At 37.8% G+C, this 27,914-nt stretch overlaps 1 protein-coding gene across 1 annotated transcript in view; it reads right to left on the bottom strand.

Annotated features, from left to right (window-relative positions):
- Nucleotides 1-768: 768 nt before the first annotated feature.
- LOC113050242 (chromodomain-helicase-DNA-binding protein 6-like) overlaps nucleotides 769-27,914 on the bottom strand; it is a 37,509-nt gene continuing 10,363 nt past the window's right edge. Inside the window, 37 exon segments of the mRNA XM_026213031.1 lie at nucleotides 769-5,184; nucleotides 5,850-5,954; nucleotides 6,039-6,182; nucleotides 6,560-6,790; nucleotides 7,297-7,552; nucleotides 7,554-7,774; nucleotides 8,097-8,312; nucleotides 8,461-8,600; nucleotides 9,033-10,886; nucleotides 10,981-11,189; nucleotides 11,596-11,851; nucleotides 12,924-12,972; nucleotides 13,076-13,151; nucleotides 13,240-13,369; nucleotides 13,570-13,673; nucleotides 13,769-13,858; nucleotides 14,110-14,269; nucleotides 14,971-15,170; nucleotides 15,414-15,616; nucleotides 15,868-15,978; nucleotides 16,700-16,879; nucleotides 17,134-17,298; nucleotides 17,500-17,695; nucleotides 18,365-18,575; nucleotides 18,686-18,941; nucleotides 19,264-19,407; nucleotides 20,080-20,256; nucleotides 21,021-21,264; nucleotides 21,928-22,049; nucleotides 22,178-22,312; nucleotides 22,417-22,503; nucleotides 22,724-22,841; nucleotides 23,470-23,528; nucleotides 24,189-24,254; nucleotides 24,338-24,487; nucleotides 25,464-25,611; nucleotides 27,026-27,555. Of these exon segments, the coding sequence (XP_026068816.1) occupies nucleotides 4,141-5,184; nucleotides 5,850-5,954; nucleotides 6,039-6,182; nucleotides 6,560-6,790; nucleotides 7,297-7,552; nucleotides 7,554-7,774; nucleotides 8,097-8,312; nucleotides 8,461-8,600; nucleotides 9,033-10,886; nucleotides 10,981-11,189; nucleotides 11,596-11,851; nucleotides 12,924-12,972; nucleotides 13,076-13,151; nucleotides 13,240-13,369; nucleotides 13,570-13,673; nucleotides 13,769-13,858; nucleotides 14,110-14,269; nucleotides 14,971-15,170; nucleotides 15,414-15,616; nucleotides 15,868-15,978; nucleotides 16,700-16,879; nucleotides 17,134-17,298; nucleotides 17,500-17,695; nucleotides 18,365-18,575; nucleotides 18,686-18,941; nucleotides 19,264-19,407; nucleotides 20,080-20,256; nucleotides 21,021-21,264; nucleotides 21,928-22,049; nucleotides 22,178-22,312; nucleotides 22,417-22,503; nucleotides 22,724-22,841; nucleotides 23,470-23,528; nucleotides 24,189-24,254; nucleotides 24,338-24,487; nucleotides 25,464-25,611; nucleotides 27,026-27,555 (8,787 nt within the window). The 3' untranslated portion in view covers nucleotides 769-4,140.

Below are 27,914 nucleotides of genomic sequence, written 5' to 3'. Positions count from 1 at the left end.
GTATATATATATATATATATATATATATATATATATATATATATATATATATTAAATACTTATCTGGTATTATTTGACATGTTTATCTTGTATGCTTAATACATAACTACATGTAACGTTATTACTAATTATCTTTACACGTAATTACATGCAATTATACAATTAAATTTAAACGCTTCACTGATGCCTTACTTTCAAATACTTTTATTTATATATATATATATATATATATATATATATATATATATATATATAATTCATAAACTATATAATGTTTTGCAAGAGTTTGTTCTTATTTGCTCAAACAAAATGCTACAAATATTTAAAAACCTTCAGAAAACGAATTGATCAACCTTGTCTGCCTTGTCTGGCAGAAAACGAATTGATCAACAAAGAATTATTGACTTGACAGTTCAAAGTAACCTTTTATTGCACAATAAAAGATCACAAACCATGGTTTGAATTATATGATTGGTCCACATCCGTGTACAGGAGAACTGGAACAAAACAAAAACAAAAACAAAAAAAATATCCCAAAATAAAATTAAAAAAAATAATAATAATAACACCCATGACTCTCAGCACTGCTGCAGATTGCATACCAAGAGTATAAGCTCACTTTTTGTCGAGTGATCATCCCAATAGAGTGCACTTGCTTCAATGTAACTACAAACTTAAAGTACTTCCTTGTAATGAACACTGACCATTAGATCAAATAAAGTCAACGTTATTCTACAAGATCTAGAGGAACAGAACCTCCAACACAAGCGCAGTTTTGCTTTTATTCTGTCTGGCTACATAGCTGTTATAAGAAACACTCCATAGAAGCATGACTTGCATTCACTTTGAAATATGGAACGTTGCTCTGCCTCAGACATGGTGACTGGTCTTTTAGCAGGTCCTGACATGCAAACACTGACAATAACATATTCAATGGGGAGTCTGATCAAAATGACACTGGCACATGGTACCACAAATTTACCAATTCTCATTTCCCATCGGAAATGCACTACGCAAAGCTACTACAATCATCTTCTTTTGATCAATCCATCAAAAAACATGGAGGAAGGGGCCAATGGGAAGGCTTTTTTTTTTCTTTCAAGAGTATCTGGGAGCAACTATCCAGAGATGTGTTTATACACACAAATTGAGTCAACATTACCATTTTCAGAACAGTTCACCTTTTATGGAAAGTAAAATAGATCAGTGTAGACATCCCATATAGGAAAAGATCCAAAACCTGGAGACATCAATTTTATGTACATGTTGCAATTGCACAGAGACAATGCGGAGACAGTAAAACAATAAATACAGGTAGAATTTTAAATTGATCAGGCTTCTGGATGAAAAACCAAACTGTTTCAGCTAGCAGAAAGATAAAAGCAATGTTACTAGGACACAGAATTTAATATATATTCACTGATGAGCCCAGATATTGCGCCAGGGAGACTTTCTATTCAAATAACTTGATTAAAAAATTCATTAAACTGGAGTGTTTTTAAGTTTCCAATAACAGTGTTGTGTTTTCAAACTGTACATTTCCAACAAACAGTACATTTATAAAATCAATACACTTACAACCAGCAACGCAGCATTCTCAGTCTAACAGTCTGAACTCTCCAGATGTACATATACTGGCTGTTATTCTCCTGAAATGTTGAAGGCCTTTAATGGAGTTACGAACTGATCAAAACGTCAAAAGTAAGGATAGCATAATCATCCAGATGTCTAGATGAGGTCTGTGGGTTTTTGTTCACCAGATGTTACTCAGAAAGCAGTGTAAGGACAATAGAGAAAGATCTGAGGTAAGCTTTCAGACTAACAATGAAACAGTTTTGAAAGTTAAGACTTTGTGCTTTGCAATACTGTTTTGGATGAGAGTAGAAACGGATTACGTTATTTCAAAGGTTTTATGATTTGAAGTTTTACACAAAAAAAAAAAAAAATTACAAGGCCAGTATCTGTACAACTAGATTTGAACTAGTATGACTGAGACTGCTTCCCAAAACGTTGACACTGTACACAAGTACTTTGATATATATTTTCCAACATAAAGATGTAACAAACATCCATATATAAACCGCTAAATAAGGCATTGCAAAGTGAACACAATAAAATAGATGCGATGAGAATGGGGAAATGTCCTATTTGGTGAATTTGGCAAAGTAAAAAGAAATAAGAGCATAATAAATTACATCTTGGTGTCACAAATAGTGTGACAAGGCAACAACATTATGTTTTGTTGAAGGTGAACATGATTTGTTGTTGTTGTTGTTGTTGTTTAGACAAGAAATTTACAGTACAGGTTTACATAGGTCAAAATGTACAGGAAGTGACGTGCAAGTGTGCGCATGCATCCACACGAACACACACAAACAAACAAGACGGAACACAATTACAGGTAAACATTCACCAAAAAGACTGTGCAAAAATATTTTCACATAAAAAAAAAAAGATGAAAAGGTGGAAAATGAATACTCCCACAAAAGAGAGACCCTGTTGAGACTGGGGGAGAAAACAAGTTAAATTATCTCTGGTTATCAACTGGTGTAAATTATTTCAAATAAAAGAAACACTAGTGCTGATTATTTTAAACACCCTCCCAATATGAGACATACTGGCAAGGGAAAAAAATAACATTGTGTGCTTGTAAACAATAGTAACGGCAATAAACAGCTAGATAGATTTTCATGTCTTACTCTACAGTATTTTTTAAATGCACCATAGAAAATAAGAGCAATGTAACCCATGAGGAGAACGAGTCAGTCTGACATCTTTCTTTCAACCCCATCAACCAAAGGGCTTTAGTCAAGGCAAAAAAAAAAAAAAAAAATGGTGATTTGCAAAGATATTTTTGTCTTATTTTGGGTGAAGGAATATTTCACCCAAAACTCAACTCTCTGGCATAATTTACTCACCCTCATGTTGTTCCATGACTTGCTTTACTTCAGTGTCACACGAAAGGATATGTTTTAAAGAATGTTTATGCTGCTCTTCCCCACATAACAAATCCACAATGACCATGGGTTTTCAAACTTTGGTTTTCAAAGATTATTTTGCAGAAAATAGTCGTATGGAGTGGTTTCATGGCCATTTATGAAGCTTGATAGCCACTTCTTAATGGGAGCATGCCGCTTTTGTGCTCCACAGAAGAATGTCAAACATGTTTGAATGACATAAGTCTCACAATGTTCCACCACCTGTTTTGCATCAGACTTGTATTATAAGCCCCTGCACCAATACTATTTAGAACAGTCTCATCTACAGCACTAAACCTTTTCCATTGAATATGCAGCACCTCTAAGTGTATATATAGCCATCTCTATAAATGATTAGTAGTATCCCAAGGGGGCATCTTACCAAAGCAAACATGTGGAAATGACATCAAAAACAATATGACAAACAAAACAAAAGATAAATCAATCTCAGGATTGTTCTTTGCCATCAATTTCAAGCCTTGCTCTATTTGAGTTTCCATTGCACTCACCATTGTTGCACTCATGCCACCTATAGCTTTGTTAAGGATTTAGGTTAAAATCTTCACTAAAATGAATACATAGCAGCAAGCAACTAAGAACAAAATACTGTGGTCCATCGAGACTGTATCAGATGCAGCTCTGCTGGTAATCTACCAATGGGACGAGTGTTTTTTTTTTATTTTTTTTACATTACTCTGAGAAATGTTTCAAAACATGAACCTAGGTCTTATGCAACTATAAGAGCGTGATCTGAAACATGATTATGAAGTGAGACTGCTGTAAGTTTTTTTGCACAATTCCAACATCCTACCGCTTTCTGAGAATCTGTGAAAGATGCTAGTTAATAACACCTTATGAAAAGGGAAAAACGCTGGGGTCATTAAGAGCGTTCTCCGTCAATAGACAGAAACGTTTGAGTAGCCGTTCTCATTATGCAAAAGGAACAAGCTAACAACAATGATGATGTTGTCCCTTTTTCAGGATTGAAGTCCTCCGAGTGTTTGCATGCTTCAAGTGTCACACACCCAGAAGGAAGAGTAGATGTCAGTGAAATTACAAGGGCAGGTCTATAAACAATACGTTGATAATCAAAGTTCTATACACAAACTTTTACAGACACGACACACACAAAAGTACTGCGGCCAAAATGTGAGGATGTATTCTAGGCTTCACTGTCACACGAGCCTTGAGCACTTGGCTCAGGTTCCTCTCCCATCTCATTTTTGTCTTTTTCCTCAGTTCTTCTATCCTCAGAAGTATCTTTGACCTGAGCTAAATCTACATCAGGTCTGCCTTCTTCCATTTCGCCCTCTTGGCTCTTTTGTTCGGGTGTCTGTTTGTCTTTAAACTCCTTCAGTTCCACACCATCTATATGCACACCAACACTGCTGCATCCCTCCTCTGGTCCTTCCTCCCTAACCTTCTTCCTCTTCCTCTTGGGGCTGCCCGTGCTGTCTGCTACAGTCATGGCGGGCAGTGCCATTATACTGCCCGGTGGCAAGAACATGTGAGGATACAACAGACTATGTGACATTCCTGGGATCAGAAAAGGGTTAAAGGTCAAATGGCTACCGGTGCTTGTGATGCTGCTACTACTACTGCTAGTGACCGCAGCTGTAGACACTGAAGCAGAAACTTTCTTCTCTTCCCCTTGTTTTATGTCCTCCCTATTCCCATTCTCCATGCTCATCGGAGAGCTTGCGTTATCATGCTGAAGTGCAGAATCCAAACTATCCGCCGGGTTGGAGGTTGAGGTTATAGTTGCAGAGTTTGTAAGAGTCACGCTCGCTGTAGTGGAGGATGCAGTTGCAGTGGACGTTGCAGTGGACAGTGGATGATTCATCATTCCACTCATGTGAGCGCTGTACATGGACGGCTGCACGGCCGCCATGCCGTGAAGCATCATGGGCAGCATGCTGAGTCCATTCTTGGCGTCTTCTCCTGATGGTAGAGCAGTGGCAAAACCGTGAGGAAAGCCCATGATACCAGTTAGCGAGATACCAGGGACATTGCGGAGATTGGGTAAGCTAACCAGATCCATGCTGCCAATGAGCCCACCGTTCATGAAGAGCGGACCCATGCCAGCAGGGAGCTCGGGGGCTTTGGGCATCTCGCTGCGGGGTCGTCTGCCTCTCCTATGTGGACCGGGATAACGACACACAGGTTCAGAGAGGATTCGTGTGAATTTGACCTCCGGCAGAAAACCCTGGAATAATGGGATTATGAAAACTTAGTGTTGGTTTACAAGGAAAAATTTCATTCAGGATCTAGAAAGTCAAAGACTTATTAATAATGTACAGGATAAAAATGGCACATATGGTGTGTATATATATATACACACACACACACACACACACACACACACAGTAATTTCATTCAAAATCATAAATTATCCCAACTCACTAAAATACTGGATTCTGATTCCAGTGGAATGGATTTCAGTGAAACCTTATATTTTAAATTATAAAATAATACATTAATAAACAAACAATAGAAGATTATAAACTATCATAGACTATTATAGAAATCCTATGGGGGATTTTTATGTAGATACCCTTCACACAGAACTGTGAAATGGTTGACGTAAAAAATTCAACTGCTATTTATTTAGCAGATGCTTCTTTCTGTCCAAATCAGACTATAAAGAGGGTCATCACCAGCTCAAGGAATTAAGCAACATTGTGATCTTATTACATTTCCGTATTTCTTCCACTCTGAACCAATACATTTTAGTCAACATTTAAATGACGAACCTTGACAATTAGCTTATGTTCAGTTTACTACATATTCACAAGTGGCTTCACTGGAAAAGTCTCTGCATTGCTTCTTGCAGTTTCCAGCCTCTTTCTAGACAGAATGTATATGACTCACCGAGTGCTTCACCACATCTGCCCAATCAGGAGCCACATAGTATTCAGAGTTTGCATCCAGCCACCGGGAGAGCTCTTTAATGGCTGGAGCCATAGCACCTCCAAGCTGCAACCAGAAGAATTGTGGCATTAAAATGAAATGAAACAAACAAAAAAGGATTATAGGAGTATCTATGCATGTTTTAGTTACCCTGCGGCCTGTGTTTCTGTGCACTACTGGGACTCTCTCCTCCCCAGTCAGTGAGTTGACATTGAGCTTGGTTGGGTCTTTGCAGCGATGCCTTCTCTGCTTCGGGCGCTCCAAGAAACTGTGCAACATGCTTGCATTCTGAGACTAAAAAAAGACTTGGGTTAAAGTTATCTATTAAATATCAATTATATTATTTAAAGACTTGTATAAGCTGTATACAACAAAAAATTACATTTAGGATCATTCAAATATCCTTCTAGACAGAAAAAAAAGTGTTATCAGCCTTGCTACTTTTTTTTTAAAGCACCTTAAAGGTACACACAAATAAAAACACAATACCATTAAAGTAAACATGAAATTACATTCACATACACATCTGTTTTACTGGTAATGTGACGTACTTTTGAAGTAAAACAGGGAATTTAAAATGTAAGACACAAATATGATCTTTAAACTTGATCTAATAGGAACTTCATAGATGTTATAATACTCAAACAAAAATGTCACAGAAATATTATTACCGGAAAAGCAGAAAGCTCCATGTTGTAGTTGGGGTTTTGTCTTAGCCATTCGATTAGGCCTTTATTGGCTGTTTCCCTGTCCAAGCTCACATTTGTGGCCTCCGAGGCTGGAGGAGGAGCTGGAGAGGATGCTGGAGGGTGAGGAGAATGTGTAGTCGGGGTGGCTGGAGGGCCTTCTGACTGGGAGGATGTGGAGGACACAACAGGGTGGCTGATACTCTCTGACCCGCTCTGTGGAGTACACAAAGATAAACAAAACACTTATTACCAGTTATATTGATTTATTTATATATTTTATTAATTTATTTATTTTAGTGCCATATCAGCATCATAATCAAAGGCTATTTTCATGGCAAGATCCAAGTTTGAAATAAAAGCTTTTCAAAATAAGCTTCTTCCAACATCGCAAAAGATGAAAATAAGATCATATTAATATTTAAAATAATTTCCTGGTAAATCTTTTTAGAAACATCGAATTAGTTTGAAAAAAGTAAAATAAAAATAAAAAGTACCCCATTGCACTTTTAATGAAGACTTTAATCTTTGATGGTGCTTTTTTTTTTTCTTTTAGCTTGGCGGGATAAATCATCATAAGCTTTTCTTTGTACAGAAAAGAAGAGTAGATTTGCCAAGCATCTCCTTTTATGTATCACAAAAAAATGCTAGAATGGCATGGTGCCATTTTCATTTTTGGACGTCCTATTGTATCCACTGCATTGATCTGCGTTTCCACAAACCTGCTTTTCAGGCAAGTCCACGCTTCGTCCCTTTATAAAGCTGAGATCAGGAGTCTCAATATTTCTTCTCCGTCCTCTCCTCCGTCTCAACATTGAATCATCACGACGAAGACCGCCGTTGACAATCTGCCCCGTGACTGGGTGAATCAGGCCAGCCTGCAAAATGCCAGCCATATCCAATCCCAGTGAGCCTTGTATGGAGCCTATCCCAGTTATTTTATGAGGCGCTGACTGGACAGTGTGGCTCATCTGACCAGTTTGGCCCACTGTCTCCTCCAACTGTTAGCTCTGTTGGTTTGGAGAGGTCAATAGCGGCATCCTGCCAGCCATTAAGGAGGAGAGCGTTAGCGCGATGAGGCAAGCCAACCTGGATCTTTTCTCCAAGATGGCTTGGTTTGGCAAGGACTTCTGCCTCAAATTCAAAACTACGTCTTGGACGTTTGAGCTCCGAAAGAAATGCTGGGGCCACTAACCGCTCCTGCTGGGAAGTTTTGCAACAAACCAAAGAAGTAAAATTCATATTAAGCAAGTAATTAGCATGGTTTTACCAAAACTCCAGCATTGATCAGTTTAACTGTTTGAATTAAATGCTGCAAAATAAACAAACGCAATCATGATATTTATTAGGTGTTTGATGATATTTACATTTATGAGATGGAATAAAACAATCAATTGGAATCATTTTTGGTCAAAGGGACCACAATTTATGCACTGATATTCCCTGATATTTCCAGGTTTTTTCCATTCATATAATTTATTTCCAGCTTTTTAAGTATTTGTAGACACCTTGAAAAACCTACCTTTGCTAAGTGTGGTACTGCGTGTGGGAGGTTAAAGTTAAGGCTCTGAGAAATAGGCATTCTGGTAGACAGAAACCCTGCCCTCTGGTGGGCACTGCTGGGCACACAGGTGTTAGCCAATGAGGTGGGAGACTCGTACTGCTGACTAGAGGAAGGCCACTTCCCCTTTAAGATAGTGTGGCAGATACTGTCAATACGGTTGATGATCACTCTGTCCTGTAGAGAGCAAAAAGACAAGGGTTTAACTGCAGAAACAAGTGATTGGTATATATCTAGTGGTATGCTGTGGGCTGACACCAGCCTTACTTATTTCATTTTAAGAGAAGACTTTCACATTTTGAGCAGAATATACAAAATACAGTACCTTAGGCCACTCTGAGAAGGAGAAGAGAGCTTTCTCTTGTAGAAGCTGAGCAATGGTTGGTTCCCTTATTTCATGGACACTGTCTACCATCTCACACATGGGCAATGCAAAGCGTGGTCCATCAACATCTCCCAGTAGTGCTAAAAATACAAAGAAAAAAATTACAATTATTATTCAAAGCATGCTGGGAGAGACCAAAACCTTATGACTTCCATTGGGTTTTATGAACACAGTGAGAAACAATCATTTATCATTATGTAATTTGTCTAAGTTTTATTATAGTAAAAATATTAAGTGATTCCATCAAGCAAATCTGACTAATGTTTGCCAACAATTAGAAATAAGTGATGACAAACCATTGAATTAATGTACACTTAATGTGGTAATGCGGCCAACAAGATCAATAAATATCAATAATTCAATAGTCAGGATTCAGTTATTCTGCTTATATAAATTGTCTTTTTCTTCTAAAATAGGTTTCAAACTCAATAGACCTGGAACTACTACATACAAGTAACGGAATCAGAAACAAAACACAAAATGTAGAAAGGTAAAGTCTACAGTCACAGTACCTGGTGCCTTTGCACCTTCATCATTTATCTTTTCCTTTACTTCCAAAACCTCAGTCTGCTCAAGGTGAGGGGCCTGTGTAGTGCTATCTGGCTCAGGCTTCACATCTGACACCACTGGATCCATGAGGAGCTCTTGTTTTGGGACTCCTTCAAGGCTCAGGGATTCAGAGGTGTCAGGTAAGGTAATAGGAGATGACGGGAGTGAAGGTGGAATAGGGTAATCTGTTGGGAGATTAGTGTTAGTTATATTGCACTCTCCTATTAGCTCTGGTGGTTCTTTGCAGGGTTCTTCCACCAACTGCTGTTCTGTTGTGTCTTGCTGAAACCCATCACAAGGTTCCTGCAGGGTCTCGTCACAAGTCAAATCGTAAGACTCCTCTAAAGGCACTTTTTGTGGCTCTGTTAGAGGCTTTTTGTAAAGTTCATTCAAGGCCACTTCACAAGGATCTTTAAAATCCCCATTGGAATCGTCAAATGGCACCTTGTAGTCCCCTTTCTGCGATTCCTCGAGACAATTTTCTCTTGGAGATGCTATTGAAGGAATCTCATCTTGAGTATCCATTGTCATTGGGCTGTCTGGGGAAAGATCTTGAAACCCTAAGCTTTCAGCTCCTTCTTCTGGACTGGGAACACCATGTGTGATGTTGGAATCACTAAGCCTATCTTCTTGCTCCTCACTAATGGGATCTGTCTGGTCAAGACTCACATCCGGGAGTCCAAGAGGTGGTGGTGGTGAAACATATTCTGGAAGACTGGCTGATAGATCTGTCTGATCCACAGAAGTCTCTCCAACATTGAGGTCTTTGAACAACATGAAGCTCGGTGCCAGTGGTTCAACAGGGTTGCTTTGAGAGTCCGAACTTGGCATGCTCAAACAGTCGGTGAGCGTTTCATCACCCTCACGTCCATCTTCTGGTTGAGGAGCATCGAGAAAGCTGGGTTCCAAAGTTTGCGCTCCCAAGATGGGATCAGTCTCATTGAACATGTCAGAGGCTTCAGCATGGTCCGAGCTTTCCCATGGAGCTTGAAGTTCATCTAGTTCCATAGAAGGAGCCATTAAGCCAGTCTCCTCCGAAGACCCTTGCTCTCCCACCAGAACATCGCTGCGAAGTTTCCCAGCTATGGAGTCTGCCATGTCTCCTTGAGACCCATTTAGCTCCCCTTGGACCCCGTATGAATTTAGCATATTCTGTCCACCAGTTGCAGAATTGAACGGGAATCCATTGAAGGCCTCTTTACCAGACTTGATATGTAGTGTGTCTGATGTCAAGCCTTCATGTTGTAAAGACCCCAACTCTAGAGAGTCATCCAATGGAGGGCAATCCAAAAATCCTTCCCTGTTTCCTGCACCTATTTCTAGGGAATTCCCAGACTCTGATGCCACCACTTCTGTGGGCTGGCGATGCCCATGAGTATTGACGAGTTGTGTTGGTGTGTGGTGTGAAGGTGTGGGGTGATACTCTGGAGGTTGTGGGGACTGACAATGCCCAAGGTTGGCATCATACAAGCAGCAATGGTGGTGGGGCAAGCCCGGGACAGGATATCTGTGGTTTTCTTTATGAACATAGTTCCGGTGGGCCTCCAGGAAGGATAATTGGGGATCATTGAGGATGTAGAAGTCTGTTCGACTCAAGCCATGCTTAGCAACCCCAATGAGAAGATCACGGTCATGTTTGCCACACTCCCACCAGACAGGCAAGTACAGACTAGGGCGACATAGCAGCAGTCGTGCCTCCAGGAGCAGGTGGCGCAATACTTGCTCACGGACCTTTCTCAAAAGCTCGATACGATATAATGTTCGGGCAGCTCGCTCTTCTGTAATAGGCTCCACAAACAGTGATGTATCCACATTACCTAAATGAGACAAGAAGTTGTGTAAAAATTATGACAGATTTAGCTTCTATTATTATTAGCTTCACCAAACTATCAACTCAAATATCCATTTTACCTTCATCTTTTCTGGGCGGCAGTCTACATGCGGTTCGACACATTGAAACAAAGCTGTGGAAATATCTCTCCAAGCTTTCGTCCGTCTTTCTCTCTAATCGAGCAAGGGCACGGAACTGACTCCAATCGAATGTCTTCTTCTCTGGGTCATACACTACTCCAAACGACGACACGGTGCGATAGAAGTCAGCCTGCTCTCGACGTGTCCACCTGTGTTAAAGGAGATACATTTACTCAATAAAAATTCAATTTCCCTCAAAAATTTAATTAAATAATTTTCAGCACACACGATTACCCATTATTACCCATTATTACCCAATGCAGAATCAAAATACCATTCTTCCAATGTTCATCATGACCTGCAGTGTTTCAATGTTAATACAATCCTCAGGGATTTTATGCTAGTCAATAATTCTATTTAGTTTTTAGCCATTGTTTTTGTCTTTTTTTTCATGCTGCTCTAATGTTTTGTTAACTTTTTGATGTTCTTCATCCTCATAACACTTAGTGTTTATGATTTTTTCAACACGACTTGAAGGCAGCAAGAGTATTAAAATGTTACCCAAAGGAGCTGGTTTACAACTGTAAACAATAAAACCACTGTAACATCACTCACCTTCGTTGCCACTCCAAAAAGAGCGGATCAGGTTCAGTAGTGCAGTGCCTAAACTCTCCTATTTGCCAAGCCACAGGTGCAATTCCCTCGTGTAAGAGGAAATCATGACGAAGCGGCTCACGGCGTGTATAACGCTGATAGGCAGTAATGAGGCGCCGGAGACGTGCTGTAAGAGCCGAGCCTGCTGGCCACTGTATCCGTCCCTGCTCCATCACTTCTGCAACAAGGTCTGCTGCGAGAGATCCTATAAAACCCCCTTCAAAAGAAATGCTACTTTAGACGACACCTAAAGTTCATATTAAGGGGTGGTCACCTTTGGATTTGTGTCACATTTATAAGGATGCCAATGCAACAGAGAGCAATATGACAAATTTCAAATAGATTTATTTCACCTACATATAAAGTTCAAGTTTATGGAACTCTAAAAATACATAAAAATACAGATGGTTGGAAAATTTTCTCAATTTATCCAGCATTGGCAGGCAGTGTTGGGGAAAGTTACTTTTAAAAGTAATGCTTTAAAATATTGCGTTACTTTTTAATTATCAGCAGGAGTTGACTGTTTTTAATATAAGGAGGTCTATTTATAGCAAATGTAAAAACTCTTCACACCAAAAAGTGTAATGAATAAACCTCAGGCTGAAGGAAAAGTACATTTGTGTCTGAACTGTAGAACACAGGAGAAGGTTCAACACTCTTCAGTAATAATAAAAAAAAAAAAAACAATGAAGCACAACTGTTAGTTTATCTAAAGTCATTTTTGCTTATTCGTATGGTTGAACTGGATCGTCAAAGGTCAGCAGCAAAGACATAGTTAATAAAATGGGATTAGATCCATTTGTGTTTTTTATTATATATTTATAATTATTGCAGGTTTGCATCATATTCTGAGTTTCCATTTCACTGTTTTGATTCATTTTGTTGAATACTAAATTTTTTTGCGGTGGGATGAATTAATGCACATTCACATTTAGTCTAGAACTACAATAACATGTTCACACATCGCACACAACGCCTCTGTACTTCTGATTTTTCCCAATATGGGGGAAGGAGACTTGTCAGTAAATTAAATGGGAAAACAAAGTAATTGGCATTACTTCTTTGAAAAAGTAACTCAGAAATTTTCTTGTAAATGAAAAAAGTAATGCTTTATTTTACTAGTTATTGAAAAAAATTAATCTGATTACGTAACTCGCATACTTAATGCGTTACCCCCAACACTGTTGGCAGGTATGAAAAAAGTTAATTTGGCACCCAACAACTTTACAAACAATTAATGGTTCAACAGTACTGGCAAATGAGTAAATAGAAAAGGAAGTTTTCAATACCTGTCATTGTATTATCATTTTTCCCTGTTTCCTCTGACATGGGTTCCTCCTTTGTAAAAGAAAACTTTACTTTAATGAACAGTCTGAGCATTTGGTTAACGCACTTAGCAAAATTCATTCGACGTCACATTCCTTTGACTTCTTCTTATTACCTTGATCTCTACTTTCTCTTCTAATTCCTCAGACTTAATATCGTTCTCCTCTTTGATTTCATCACTCTTGCTGATACTGCAAAAGAAGAAGCATGTTTATGGTTGTAAGCACCAAGAGGCACGACAACCGTTATATCTCTGCTACTCATTTAAAAGCATATTACCTATCAGGTGCATCTAAAGCAGTTTCTGCTCCACTTTGCTCTACCGTCAATGCAGTGACATCAGGCATACCCACTCGCTCCAGGAAACACAGAGCAGGGTCTGCACGCATGGCGTTATACCGCTCATACCCTGCATGGGACACACAAAGTAGTTAATGCACATGGTGAAGAAAGAGCAAGTCAACATGAACCCTGTGACCATCTAAATCTTACAAAAAGATCCTGTAATTGCATTCAAATGTATCACATCTCTGCTAAAAAGTAAAACATACACTGCATAAGCATCATAAAACTGGGTGTAACGGTTGCACCCATTCTTTGATGTCTCACCATGTTTGTGAACTCCAATAAGCAGCGATTTATCCGCTTCAGCATCCCACCATATTGTAGGGATCTCAATGTAGTCTATATCAGGCAGGGTTACCTCCAGTTTACTGCAGAAAACACACAGATGCGTGCATATTAAGCCACTCTACACTGAATTAATGAGGTATGCATGGGTTAAGAGAGACTGTGTGTCATCTAGTACCTCGCTGGGATCCCTTCAAGAGCCTGATTCGCAGCCTCCCCCAGCACTTCCACCTTCAGATAGTATAGCATCCGCACCCTCAGTAGCACCCTGTTCATGACAAGATACATGATGATAACACATTTAAAACCCTTTAATCATGATGTCATCACAACACATACATCATTATATGAAAATTAAATAATGACAAATATAATTTCATGACTGACAGGAAACATGAAAAATGTAACTATGCCCCCTGATTAAAGTACTTCCTATTTATGTAATATGATCATGGTGCAAAATGTACTTTTTCGACAATTTAAATGTAACCCATGTTACACAATATCCAGAAGTCTTACTTGTTGCAGTGTTGTTTGAGGTGTTTCTTGTAGCTGTCATCCTGAAGCACAACCTCTGGGTTACAGTGGACCAGCCAGTCTGCATTCTTCAGCTCAGGGGGACTCAACTGGTTCTTCAGCTTCTTGCCTTTACGACCCCGAGGCACAGGAGCAGACAGACCTGGACAGGTAAAATGCATTTGATGACATATTTCTAGTCATTTTGCAACAATAATGTGAAGAACAGTCATTGAATTATATTTAAATAGACAAAGAAAAAAGAAATGGGGACGTCAATGATTAATCGATCTTCAATTAAAAGTAATTAATCATTTTGTTTAAATAAATTGACTGTCAATCAATTTAAGCGCAAAGGATTTTGCAGTTCATTCGAACAGTGAAAGCAATTTGATGCAACATATTCAAAGTTTGAGAAAGAATATTGAGTATATTTTTAATATATTTATATGGACATAAAAATTATTAATTGTTATGAATAATGATTGGTAAATTGAACATTAAATGCTGTCACTAAAATCTAAAAATTTAAACAGAATTAAACCGATGATCAATTGAATTATTAACTAAACTATCAAATTTACATTTAATATATATTAAAAAAAATCAGTTAAAATCAATAAAATAATTTAATTTGTTTAAAATTTCTATTTTATTTTTTATTTGAAAATGCAATCAAAAACCCATTAAAAAAAAACCTGCAGAAGCATGGAGCACGGATACTTATTAATAGACTCATTTACCATTTTACTTCAATGACAATAGATCCTGAATAACCTCATCTCAAAAAGAATGAATGAATTGATTAAAAAAAAAAAAAAAAAAAAAAAAAAAACTGAGGTTGTGAAAAACATTTTGTATAACCTGAGTGGTTTTGAAGTGCTTGATTGTGTCCGTCTTTAGTAGGTGTGATCAGATCCCAAATGAAGCTCTTAATTTTGTCGTCTCCCTTATAATGGCGAACACAGTACACCAGAAGTGCCCTGCACAGCACCTCCATGTCTCGCTCCGACAGGTGCCATTTAAAACGCCCATGATTGAGAATATCCTTCCAGCGACCCCACCTGCACACACAGAAAACATTTCATCATTCTGAGATGTATTACCTGCATATGGTCTAATTTATGGCTCCAATTTTTATACATTCAGATTGAGCTGCATATGCAATGGCAGAAAGCAGTCTTAGATGAATTCCTTTAGTTTTTGTCTTGTTCAAAAACAGTCACTTTATTAACAGCCTGTTGTAGGGCGACAGAAGGTGACCCAGAAGGAATGAGTGGGCAGCCAAAAGCAAATTAAGCACTGACCCGAAAATGAGAAGGTTTTTCTCCACTCTGAAGCACTCCGCTCGGAGGTAGCGTCTGTTGCGATCGCTGAGACGTCTTGTGCGACAGGGTCGTTCTTCAGAGTCACTGTCCAGTTCAGAGAACTCCATCAGTTCATCATCCTCAAACGAGTTATAGTGACGCGTCTGCTTCCTTACGCGAGGGGTGTCTATCACCAGACTCTCCTGGAGAACACAGAAACTAGTCAGAAAGTGCTGCCTTCTCAATATTTTACCTCTTTAAAATGTCACGAATATGCAAACTGACTAAAACACGCACATTCAAGCAACCCATCTGCTTTGACTCTGCTGCTATTCAAACAAGCTCTAGTCTCTCTCTAGTCTAGGAGTTGATTCTCTTGCATTACACTACCCGAGTCACAGGAAGCTCATATATGCAAAGCTTTGGCTTTTAAACTTAATCATGAGATTTTTACCTTTTCTGCTTTAGAGTCAATTTCCAGTTCAGCAATCTTGGCCCACTTCTGCCAGAAGTTTGGATCATCCAGAGAGATGTCTGTACGGTTCCCCGAAGACACAAAGCTAGCCTGGAATTGGTAAATAATAAAGGATTATGAACACTATCAAGACAGAGATCACACATCAGATCTTGTGTTATAATGATATAACGCTTATTCAGCTTTTTCATTCACATGACTTTTCTACTCATCTGCCATATTTATGACCAACAGGATTGAACACAAAAATATGAACAGAGATACCAAGAAAAAACAAACAAACAAAAAACACTGGCAATTGTTTTTTTTTTTTTTTGCAAATCTCAAGTGGACACAAAGGTTTGATGTCAGTAAAATTGTTTTTGAAAGAATTTAATACTTTTATTTAGCAAGGATGTATTACTTTGATCAAAAGTGATGTTTAACGATTATAACTTCTTATACATTAAAGAATCCTGGTCAAATGTATCTCTGTTTCCACAAAAAATGAAGCAGCACGACTGTTTTCAACATTGGTATTAACAAGAAATGTTTCATGAGCATCAGCATGTTCGAATGATTTCTGAAGGATCATGCGCCGCTGAAGACTGGAAATTCAGCTTTGCTTCACAGGAATAAGTTACATCTCAAAATACATTCATATACAAAACAGTACTTTTAAATTGTAGTAATATTACACAATATTACAGTTTTTACTGTATTTTTGATCAAATACATGCCGCCTTGGTAAGCCTCAGAGACTACTTTCAAAAACATTTTAAAAATCGTATAGGTCCCAAACATTAATGGTAGTGTATGTCGAGAAGTCTACCTTGGCAAAAGTTGATCCCTTCCCCTCAGACTGGATTGTGATGGTCTGTGTGCGTCGCTGCAGGATCTGATCAATATCCTCTTCGCAAAATTTAGAGCCCTCATCTTCCTCATCCATAAGTGCACCGTACGCTCCCTTCCTGAGAAGATCTTCCACCTCCAACTTAGAGAGCTGCTGAACCTGAAAGAGGAAGTCAAAGTAAATGGAGAATACTGTCCTGATCTTTTTTTTTTATTTTTTTTATTTTTATGCTCCACAGGTTTGGATTGGCATGTAGAAGTTGACAGAGTTCATCTTTTGGGGTGAACTATGCCTTATAAACTAAGAACTATGAACGAAAACCAACAAGTTTTAGATATGCTATTCCACTTTAGGCAGATACATTTTCTCAATTCATCAATAGAAGATAAAGTTAAAAGTTGTGGATCCCTCACCCCATTGAGACTGCCCTTGCGGTTGATGTCCTGCAGAACAGCCTTGTCCAATCCCAGTTTCAGACTGGCCTTGTCAAACATCTCCCTCTCATATGAGTTTCGTGTAATAAGGCGATATACTTTCACTGCTTTGCTTTGACCGATCCGGTGGCAGCGAGCTTGAGCCTGTGGAATTCAAAGCATGTTCACAACAAATTTAATATTTATGGATATTTGAAAAGCTTGTGTGCATATATATACACACACACACACACACACACACACACACACACACACACACACACATATATATATATATATATAGAATGGAAATGGCTACTGGAGGAGAGTCACTGATACTGTACAAAAAAAGATCTATGTCTTCACCTGCAAGTCGTTCTGCGGGTTCCAGTCAGAGTCAAATATAATACAGGTGTCAGCGGCGGTGAGGTTGATGCCCAGACCTCCTGCTCGTGTACAGAGGAGGAACACGAAGCGGTCAGAGTCTACCTTACTAAAGCGATCGATGGCGGCCTGCCGTAGATTCCCTCGAACTCTCCCATCAATACGCTCGTATGTATACCTACAAGTGTTATACAAAGACATTTCCTTTTCATATCTATACCTTTTATGCACGAAAACTACCAATCCCACTCTTTCTCCACCATAGCTCTCATATCATTGTTTACAGTTTCAGCCATGCATTTGAAATATTTTGATGAATAAAAAAGTTTGGGGTCGGGACGATGTTTCTGAAAAAAGAATTATGCGCACCAAGGATGCATTTATTTTATCAACATTACAGTAAAATAAAAAAATATTTTGTGAAATATTATTAAATCTAAAATAATGATTTTCTAATGTAATAAAATTTAATTTACTCCTGAGTTGCCAAAGCTGCTCAAGAAAAAATTTTTAATCAATGCTGAAAACTGCTTTAGAAATCTTTTGTAACAATGTCTTTATGGTCATTTTTGACCAATTTATAGCATCCTTGCTGAATAAAAATAATTATTTCTCTATATATATTGGACATGAGAATAACTAGATTTTATTTTCATTAGAGGAATCTTTATGACTTTTTTTTGAAGAGGTTTTCAGTAATGTGGGATCCCTGAAAAAAAGCAACAAGTGAAGTAAACCAAGTTCTGACTATTTCCTCATTCACTTACAGTTTCAAAAACAGCTGAACACTTTTTTTTTTTTTATAGAAGTATGACTAATGTCACTGAATAATAAGCAGCTGTCTCACCGCCTCTGAATGAGGTAGTCCTCCAGTATATCCAGGCACCGGACCATCTGGGAAAACACCAGCACTTTATGTCCTCCGGCCAGCAGTTTGGGCAGCAACTTGTCAATAAGCACTAGTTTACCAGCAGCCTGGATCATAGCCTGCAGCTGAAAATCTGCAGCATCAGAACTGTAGGTTTTCTTAAAGCTCTCAAGGATCTTTTCTTCGGCACCTGACAGAAGGAAGATGGGACACTATGTCACGCTATAAATTAGAGGTGTGACTACTGAACTGCTACCAAGATATTTCATATTCACACTCGATCTGAACACCAGATGTCACCTGTAATGAGGTACGGGTGATTGCAGCACTTGCGAAGCTCCATCATTGTGTTGATGAGGTTGGGCATGTTGTGCTGGTTTGCTCCCTTGGCAAGAAAGGCAAAGTTTTTCTCCAGAATGGCGCGGTAGTATTTCTTCTGAATATTAGTGAGCTCCACTTCAATGATTGTCTCCTGTTTAGGAGCCAGATTTTTCTCCACGTCATCCTTCAGTCTCCTCAGCATCATGGGCTTCAGAATGGCTTGCAGTTTCTTTACCTGTGGATATGTTGAGGTTTCTCAGGTTAAAGCTTGCCACATAATCATTCAATAATAATCAGGCCATATGGCTTAATACTGAGTCCTAAAACCTGGAAGCAAGTGAGCATTTTCCACTTCCATCTTTCCAAATTCAAAGGTTTTTGGTTAAATGCCTAAAATAAGTTCTGGGATTAACACAAGTTTTTTGGCATTATCCACAACATTTTACTAAGGATGTTGTCTACTTTAATCAAGGTGGAGCAGACAATTGGAGGTGAAGGTGTGTAGATGTTTATCTAGTCAATAAGGAAAGATAACAAGCTTCCAATCAAGCTCTCACCTGCTCTTCTGTCTTCAGGTCTCCAAACTCCTCCAGGAAAGTGCTCTCAGAAGGGAACTGTGAGGGTTCCAGAAAGTTAAGCAGACTGAAGAGTTCCTCAACAGAGTTCTGCAAAGGGGTTCCTGTGAGAAGGACTTTATGTTCCTTAAGAGAGAAGACGCATAGAAACATTATATATCTATGTACATTTTAAGCTGAACATTTTCTCACCCATCTGGACTCCGACATAAGGGCACATTTGTATACTGTGGATCAAAAAAAGTATTCGGACAGTAAGTCTCACTTAAAAATAAATGCATTATATATAAAATATCAAAACACGTCATTTACTTACAAATTTAAATACAGTGAAAACCCAATTTAAATACTTTCTGGATGTCATACACTACTGCAAAGTGGCTAAAGCGTCCAAATACTTTTTAAACCACTGTATATCAAAATGCATCTGTGAAAACCTAATAAGCTGCGAAAGATTTTGTTGGATAAAATGGCACTGCGTCAAATGTAGTTCAGTTTGCACACACCGGCCATGGCTGCAGTAATATGTAATTTGAGAGAGATGAGATCACTCGCTCTGTGCGCATGTAAATGCAGTGAAGCAGAACTAGGCAGATAAATTAGGTGTGTACATAAGAGATAGCACTGAAGTTTAGCTCACAGATGGCTTCACTTCTCCTTTTCTGCATTTAGACCTGAACTCTTTGAATCATTTGTAGAGCAGTCGATATTCTAAAATGACACATGACGCTTACATCCCATGCCAAAAACGTCTGTGCATGTTTCATGATCTAAAAATGAGCAAAAAAAATAAATTACCAGGTTCATGAGTTTGAGTCCCTCCAGAAGTTTACAGTTTCGGTTTTTTAGCCGATGGGCCTCGTCGATCACCACACAGCGCCAGTTGATCTTCTTCAGCTCTGGGCAGTCAGCCATTATCATTTCAAATGTAGTGATGATGCCATGAAACTTAAACTGGCCAGACACAGTGTTTCCCTGAAGGAGCAACAGAAAGACTGATTGTATACACTGTAATAAAAATGATAAAGTTATGCATACCACATCCCCTCACTGTAGTAAAATAGGTGTAAAGCAAGGTTAGATATTAACCACAGTTTGGGTAAAAACACCACCAAAATGATATGAATATGCTAGATATTTATTATTAAAATGTGCCACGCACTACTGTTCAAAGGTTTGGGGTCAGTAAGACTTTTTAATGTTTCTTGTACTCACTGATGCTGCATTTATTTAATAAAAAATACTGTAAAACAAGTAATATTATTAAATATTTTTACAATTTAAAATAACTATTTTCTATTTTTTTAAATGTAACTTATTCCTGTGATCAAATTACTCAAGTTTCCTTCATAAATCATTCTAATATGCTGATTCGCTGCTCAGCAAACATTTCGTATTATTATCAATGTTGAAACAGTTCTATAATATTTTAGTGGAAACTGATTTTTTTTAATAGGATTTTTGGATGCATAGTTCAAAAGAACTGTCTTTATTTGAAACAGAAATTATTTGTAACATTATAAATGTCTTGTAAATGAACAATTTAATATATAAGTATCAATTTCTCAGTATTATGCTATTATTAAGACTTGTGATGGGTTTAATAACTATACGACTCATCCAATCACATTTTAAAAATCCAAAAAATATTTTTATGAAGATTTGTTTAATACAAATTGTCAGCACATAATACACAAATAAGCAATAAAAGTATAAAGAAATGGCTCAGCTTGCCCCACCTGTTCATCTCGGTGGTACATCTCGTACTGCAGGATCATCTGCCGACTGATCTGGCTGCCGTGATAGACGATGGCGTTCATTTCAGTCCATGTGCGGAACTCTCTCTCCCAGTTGGTGATGGTGGAGAGCGGGGCGATGATGAGGAAGGGTCCTCTCAGACCCATGAGGTAAATCTCATAGAGAAACGTGATGGACTGGATGGTCTTCCCCAGCCCCATCTCATCAGCCAGAATACAGTTTTTCCTACATCAAGAGAAACATGTTCAGGTGTCGAGGAGTTAATTAACCATCTTAGATTTGATGCAGTTCTTGGCATCTTTTTGCTGTATGAAACTGTGATCGTTATCACTATACATATTATTTTCTTAGATAGTTATCAGGCTTTTTATTGGATAACATTATGGAATTAATTAAAAAAAATTAAGATCATTAGAATTGCATTTGCTTTTAGCTAGAGCTGTTAATTATTATAAAGTTAATTACATGCTGATATATTAATGTTATAATATGCTATACATTTATTAATATTAGTTTTTGTTATAATAATGTATTTCAAGTTTGGTCATTTATAAAAATTATTATTATAAGCGCAGACAAAAATCCTACAAGATTAAAAGACAATTCAGACATTGTGTCAGAAAACTAGATCACACTAAAATAAGAGTCCTTTCAGGATATTAAATGTGACCTGAATTAATCAATAAAATAAATAGATTAATCATTATTTACATGAAGTCCTAGCACTTTTTATTTTACAAAATCTCAAGTAAAAAACAAACAAAAAACATTCATTTATTAAAAAGTAATTTTATTTATTAATATTAACCTTGGTTTTTATCTTAAATAGTTATCTGATACCTTAAAATAGGATCATGATGTTTCACTGATATTAAAAGTTTGTTTCACCTGTTGTACCAGTTGAAAAGGAGCCAGTTCATCCCCTCTAACTGGTATTCTCGCAGCTGGTTCCCATTCCTGTACTCTCTGGTCTTCTCCAGCTTTTGCCACTGTTCAGGCAGAGGCCTTTCCTGTGTTAAGATAAAAGAAATTGCCACCTCTTCTCCAAGTCTGAGATAAATGCTAAAAATGTTTTGGACTGGACTGTACGTGAAAACCTGCAGCTGAACCATGCAATCTTTTGCATTCAAGGACTTACCACATGCTTGATTTCTGGAATTTCTTTCAGTTCTTCAAACTCTCTGATTTTCACAGGGTCAACATCTTCCTGAAGCTCCCAAGTGCTCTCCTCATATGACAAAGAGCACCATTTCACCAGGTAGTGTGTAACTTCCTGTTAACATGCAAACAAGCCAAACATCAAAAGATTTGGCAACACTAGTGCACATATATGTGAATATAAATATAGGCTTTGTTTTTTAAGATAGAGCGCCTCACCTCTCCTGTTTCTGTATCTGTGGTGATAGCGATCTCTAAAACCCGATCAACTTCAATATAATCTGGATTAAACAGGTCTTCATCCAGCTGAGGAGAAACACAACTTCATCTTAAACAGATTTAGGCAAATAACACATATGTAGAAAGTCTATGACAACAGCATTGATTTAAAGATGAGGTACTTGAAAAGAAAAGAGTTTTTCAGCATGCATCTTAGTTTTTACATCCTCGTGTGTCTGCTGCATTTTTCCTGGTTATAACTTTAAATGAACCACAAATAAATAGCAGCATGTTTTGGCAGACGCACCTCTGTGAAAATGTGCTTCATTTGCGCTTGCTTGTTTCTGAAACGCTTGATTTTTTGGCTAATGCGTGGGTCCTTCTCCAGTTCCTCCAAGGTCGCCCATTTACAGTGCAGATAGGAGCTGGCAACGAGAAAAAAAAAAACCTCTCATAGCTTACAATGTGCAATGACAACACAGTGTGCTTTACCTTTTAGCTAGCATGCATGCGTTTAATTTAAAACCATATTTTGTTTTCAATATGTCTTGTTTATCCATCCCTCTCACCACTGTAATACAATTTTTAGGTTTGTATAATTCAATTATAATACTATTAATAACATATGTGAAGAACATACACGTCACAGTAAACCTACATAAAAAAAAAAAAAAAAAAATACTTAATACATTTTTATGATCCCACAAGGCAAATTTTTTCAAGGTCTTTAAGCAATATTTTTTTTATCCCTTTTGTTTTTGAGGTTAAATGTGACCCAGTAAATTGTTCCTATTTGCAATACTGTAATTTCCAGATTAAAACCAGAAGATCTTGCTGTAAATCAAACCATTGTTGATCCAGCAAATTATTCCATGAGGCAGGGTGTATTACCACTCTAGCAGACGGATAATTTAATGCACAAATGATTTTGAGGTATGCCTTGCACAATAAATGTGAGTAACTTGTTTGGTCTGACAGTTTGACAAGATTAGTGTTTGAGAGTCTGAGAGCACAAAAAGGCAACAGCAGTTTGAGTCGCATGAGTACACTTACAAATTTCTGTACTTGACGTAAAACTCCTCCATCTCTTCTGGTGGTTCGTCAGGGGATGTCTACATGAAAAAGATTTATATTTAGGCAGATGTTTCTTGCACCCCAGTGTAAAGTGTATTCAGCGTTCTGGACTTTTTGTATCGTGGTGTAAATCAAGGCCATATGTGACCCTGGACCACAAAACCAGTCTTAAGTGTCAATTTTTCAGAATTCAGATTTATATTTATCATTTGAAAGCTGAATATATATATATATATATACATATATATATATATATATATATATATATGTATAAGCTTTCCATTGATGTATGGTTTATTAGGATAGGACAATATTTGGACGAGATAACTACTTGAAAATCTGAAGGTGCTTTTTTTTTTTAATTTTTCCAAATTAATTCTTAGCAATACATATTACTAATCAAAAATTAAGTTTTTATATATTTATAGTAGGAAATGTACAAAATATCTTCATGGAACATGATCTTTACTTAATATCCTAATGATTTTTGGCATAAACGAAAAATCATAATTTTGACCCATGCAATATTTTTTTTTTGCTATTGCTAAAAATATACCCCAGCGACTTAAGACTGGTTTTGTGCTCCAGGGTCACATATAATAAATAGTTCCTTATTTTTGTGTTAACTTGAAAAATGATTGCAGACCTGGATGTAGTAATCCATCATTTGTAAGTTTAACGCAATTGGACCCCGTTACCTCTTTCTTGACCGTTCGCACTGAGAGTATTTTCTCAATGATATTAGCCTCATCTTCAGGGGGTTCCTGGGAAGAAAGAAGGTGGGAATGTTTCTAGTGTGTAGGGCAGGGCTGTGGTGTGGCATGATGGCAGATGTTGTCACTGTTACCTCAGCCTGCCAGGCGAGGGTGGAGGAAGACATGGCAGCAATTCGGCCCGGGCCCAACACGGCGATGGTCTCCCCGTCATCATCCACGACCTTGAAATCAAGATCTTCGTTATACTTCCGTCGCTTCACTTGACGCCCTGATCGCCTCTTCTGCACACACACAGAGAGAGAGAGAGAGAGAGATGTATTTACACATTATTGTCATATTTTAAAGAAAACAATTACCAAAAACATTTAAATGAATTAACAACAAAAATCCATTCCCAATTAATTGAATTATAGGAAAATGTGTTTGTGAAAAAAATACTGCAACCCATTTAATGTTAACAATCATAACACAACATAACGTGACAATCCAAATGCAATTGCAAATCTTGTACAATAAAGTAGAAGGAGAGGCGGGTTGCACTTGCATCATTCAGAGTGTAAACTGTGAGAGATCGTGATTTCATTGGAGTTTTGGCAGGTTACATGCGCAACACAGAGAAAGTGAAAAAGTAGACTTAGTCATTATTATTGCTATTTAAATATGACAGGCTCATAACTCGTAAGACTTGGGAAGTACAGTTGAAAATGGACTTTGCTCTTCCTTCCTTTGCTCTTTGTTTTTGCTAAAGTGAAAATGCAAGTAGAAATGCACGATTTGCAATTGCGATTGGATTATGTCACTATTTACGCATCCACATATGGAAAATGCAATTGAAAATACATTTTGCAATTCCTTTCGAAAATAGTCCGGAATATCCTTCCACAGAAAAGATCACGTTTCAAAATTCCAGATTATACAATTTTAAGAGAATGGAAATTTAAACTAAATGTCAAAATAGCAGGAAAATAACATTAAAATTAACTATACAATATCAACCAAAAAAAAGAAAAAGACAGCAGCGGTTGATAACTGATATGGAAGCAATATTGTGCTTTCCTAGTTTTCGTTGTAATTGATAACATGCAACTGTTACTTGTATAAAACCAGGCAAATAATTCTAGGAAACTTCTATTAAACCTAGCATAACTTTGAACATGATCTTTAAGATTTCGTATTTGTATAAATACAGATGAAGATTAACTGTTCTGCTCAGGAGAAACCCAAATGCCGGACGTATATTGGTTCTGGAGAACTTACAGTGTTATCAATAGGGTCGATGCTTTCCTCACCGCCAGTGGCGAGCGTGCTGAGAGAGGTTGTGTCATCACTCTCCACCATCTCAAGTACAGCATCACTTTTCCTCTTTCCCTTCTTCTTCTTCTCCGGAGGCATGGCACCCTGCTCTCTGCATAACACAGCAACAAAACACTCTGAAAATCCATCTTACATCCACAGCTTTGCACAAGTTGACAGATCTTAACACTAACCACCCAATGACTTGTTCGACTGACAAATCTCAGGTCATATAATGGTACAAAACACTGACATCTGCAGAGCAGTTTTTAAGTGGACAAGTAGCGCAACGGTTTTGATGGATTGCAGAACTTGAATAAAATTGTATTTAAATTATTTACTTTGGGAGAAACAAGTAGTCAAAGGAAGTTTAAAAAAGTGAATGCATCTAATTACAAAGGATGATTGGCATAAACTCTGTGTTCATAAGTATATTTTTAAGTGCCATCATTGTGGCAAAATATTATTTAATGCAACACTGGAGAAAATTACATATTTGAGTTCCTTATGAATGACTGTATTAAATGTATTTTGACTTCTCCAAATATGCTAGAAAAATAGCCAAAAGGTCAAACAGCCCTACACATGGTTGCAGGTTTCATTTTTGACCTTGGTTTCAAGTTGGAAATACATAATTACCTACATTCACCTTGTAACACTAACAATCGCTGCATCACATTTCACCCAATCAACATATGAAAAGATCTTTGATTGAGCTGAGCAAGAACAGTGCTGAGACAATACACACAAAATTGTCACATGTAAAGGATGCGTTTTACTGAAATGAGACATGATTTTTGCTCTCCAAGAGATCTCTTAGTAAACTAGGCTCCAAGTGTGCCACATATGTCTTGCCATAAAGCACATATACAGTAGCACTACACTGTCAAAATAGCACAAAAATACTGAGTGAACATTATATTTAACGAAATTATTCAGCAAGGACACATTCAATTGCAAATCAAAACAGTGAATGCTATATTTTTAACTTAAAATATATATTTTTAACTTAAGACACCTAACCCCAGCTGCTCCCGACGAGCTGGATGGCGCCTTGCATGGCTGACACCGCCGTCGGTGTGTGAATGAGTGTGTGAATGGGTGAATGTGAGGCAACTTGTAAAGCGCTTTGGATGGCCATGTGGTCTGTTGAAAGCGCCATATAAATGCAGTCCATTTACCATTTATATTTTTAACTTCATATTCATCAAAGACAGCATGGTTCCCAAAAAAATATCATGCAACTGTTTTCAGCATTGATAATACGAAGAAATATTGCTTGAGAAGCAAATCCGCATATTAGAATGATTAATGAAGGATCATGTGCCACAGAGCCTGGAGGAATGATGCTGAATAAGCTCTGCATATTATTTTCATTTTAAGTCATTTTAAATTGTAATATTTCACAAGATTACTATTTTTTTATCAAATAAAAGCAGCCTTGGTAAGCATAACACACATCTTAACGGTAGTGTTTGTACATTTAAAGGAATTTTTCAACTATTCTGTTATTTCTACCAACTCACTTTGGCTTCCTCCCTCTTTTGGAGGGCGGATGTGTTGCAGTGTTCTTGGCCTGTATTTTCACTTTCACATCTTGACCTTTCCTAACTTTTTTGACCTCTTTTTGGGCTTTTGGCTCCCTCTTCTTATGATCCTTTTGTTCCTTCGCCACCTTTGTCTTTCTCGGAAGAAGCTCCTTCCCTTCCTTTTGCTCCCTTCTCTTTGGTTTAGCGTTGCTCTCTTCATCTTTTTGCCACTCTGCCTCTTTTTTGTCTTTTTTCCTTCGTTTCTTCTTCACCCTGGTCCCGCCCCCTCCATCATCCTCCTCACTGTTGATTGATAAAGGGCGGAGACTATGACTGCTGGCCGCAGGCCCTGCCTCCCGTAACCCAGAGTGCTTTGGGTGAGCCATGCAGTGATTGGGCGGCCCTCCGATGATCCGTAACTGTTCTTTGCCCAAGTGGCCGATGGGAAATGTAGTTTGTGCGTTTTGGTCAGAGGCATTCGCGGCAGCAGCGGATGGAGTGTGCTTTAGTCCATGGGTGGCAGACATCTGGAAAAACAAAAGAGTTTGATTAAAAACGTGCTCCTCTAATTAAACACTATTTGCGTTGTTTAAATCAGACAGATCTAAGACAGTTCATCATTCATAGTTAAACTAACCCAAACTACTGGAACTTTTTAAAACAGACATTTACATTCTAAACTGTGTAGACTAACTAATCTAGCTCAGATTTGACCAGTTAAAACCATCATGAGTTTCTAGTTTGCTGGTTATCAAATTAAATTATGTTTTGGGCATTTTCATGCTGGCTTTGGCTGGATTAAACTTTCATAAGTATTATTATTCCAACACAATTTACACATACATAGATGTGTGTGTAAACATATATTTATTTATGAAGTACAAAG

The sequence above is a fragment of the Carassius auratus genome, chromosome 31 (genome assembly GCF_003368295.1).
Source record: "Carassius auratus strain Wakin chromosome 31, ASM336829v1, whole genome shotgun sequence".
NCBI lineage: Eukaryota > Metazoa > Chordata > Actinopteri > Cypriniformes > Cyprinidae > Carassius > Carassius auratus.
This window is presented reverse-complemented; position numbering and strand designations above follow the sequence as displayed.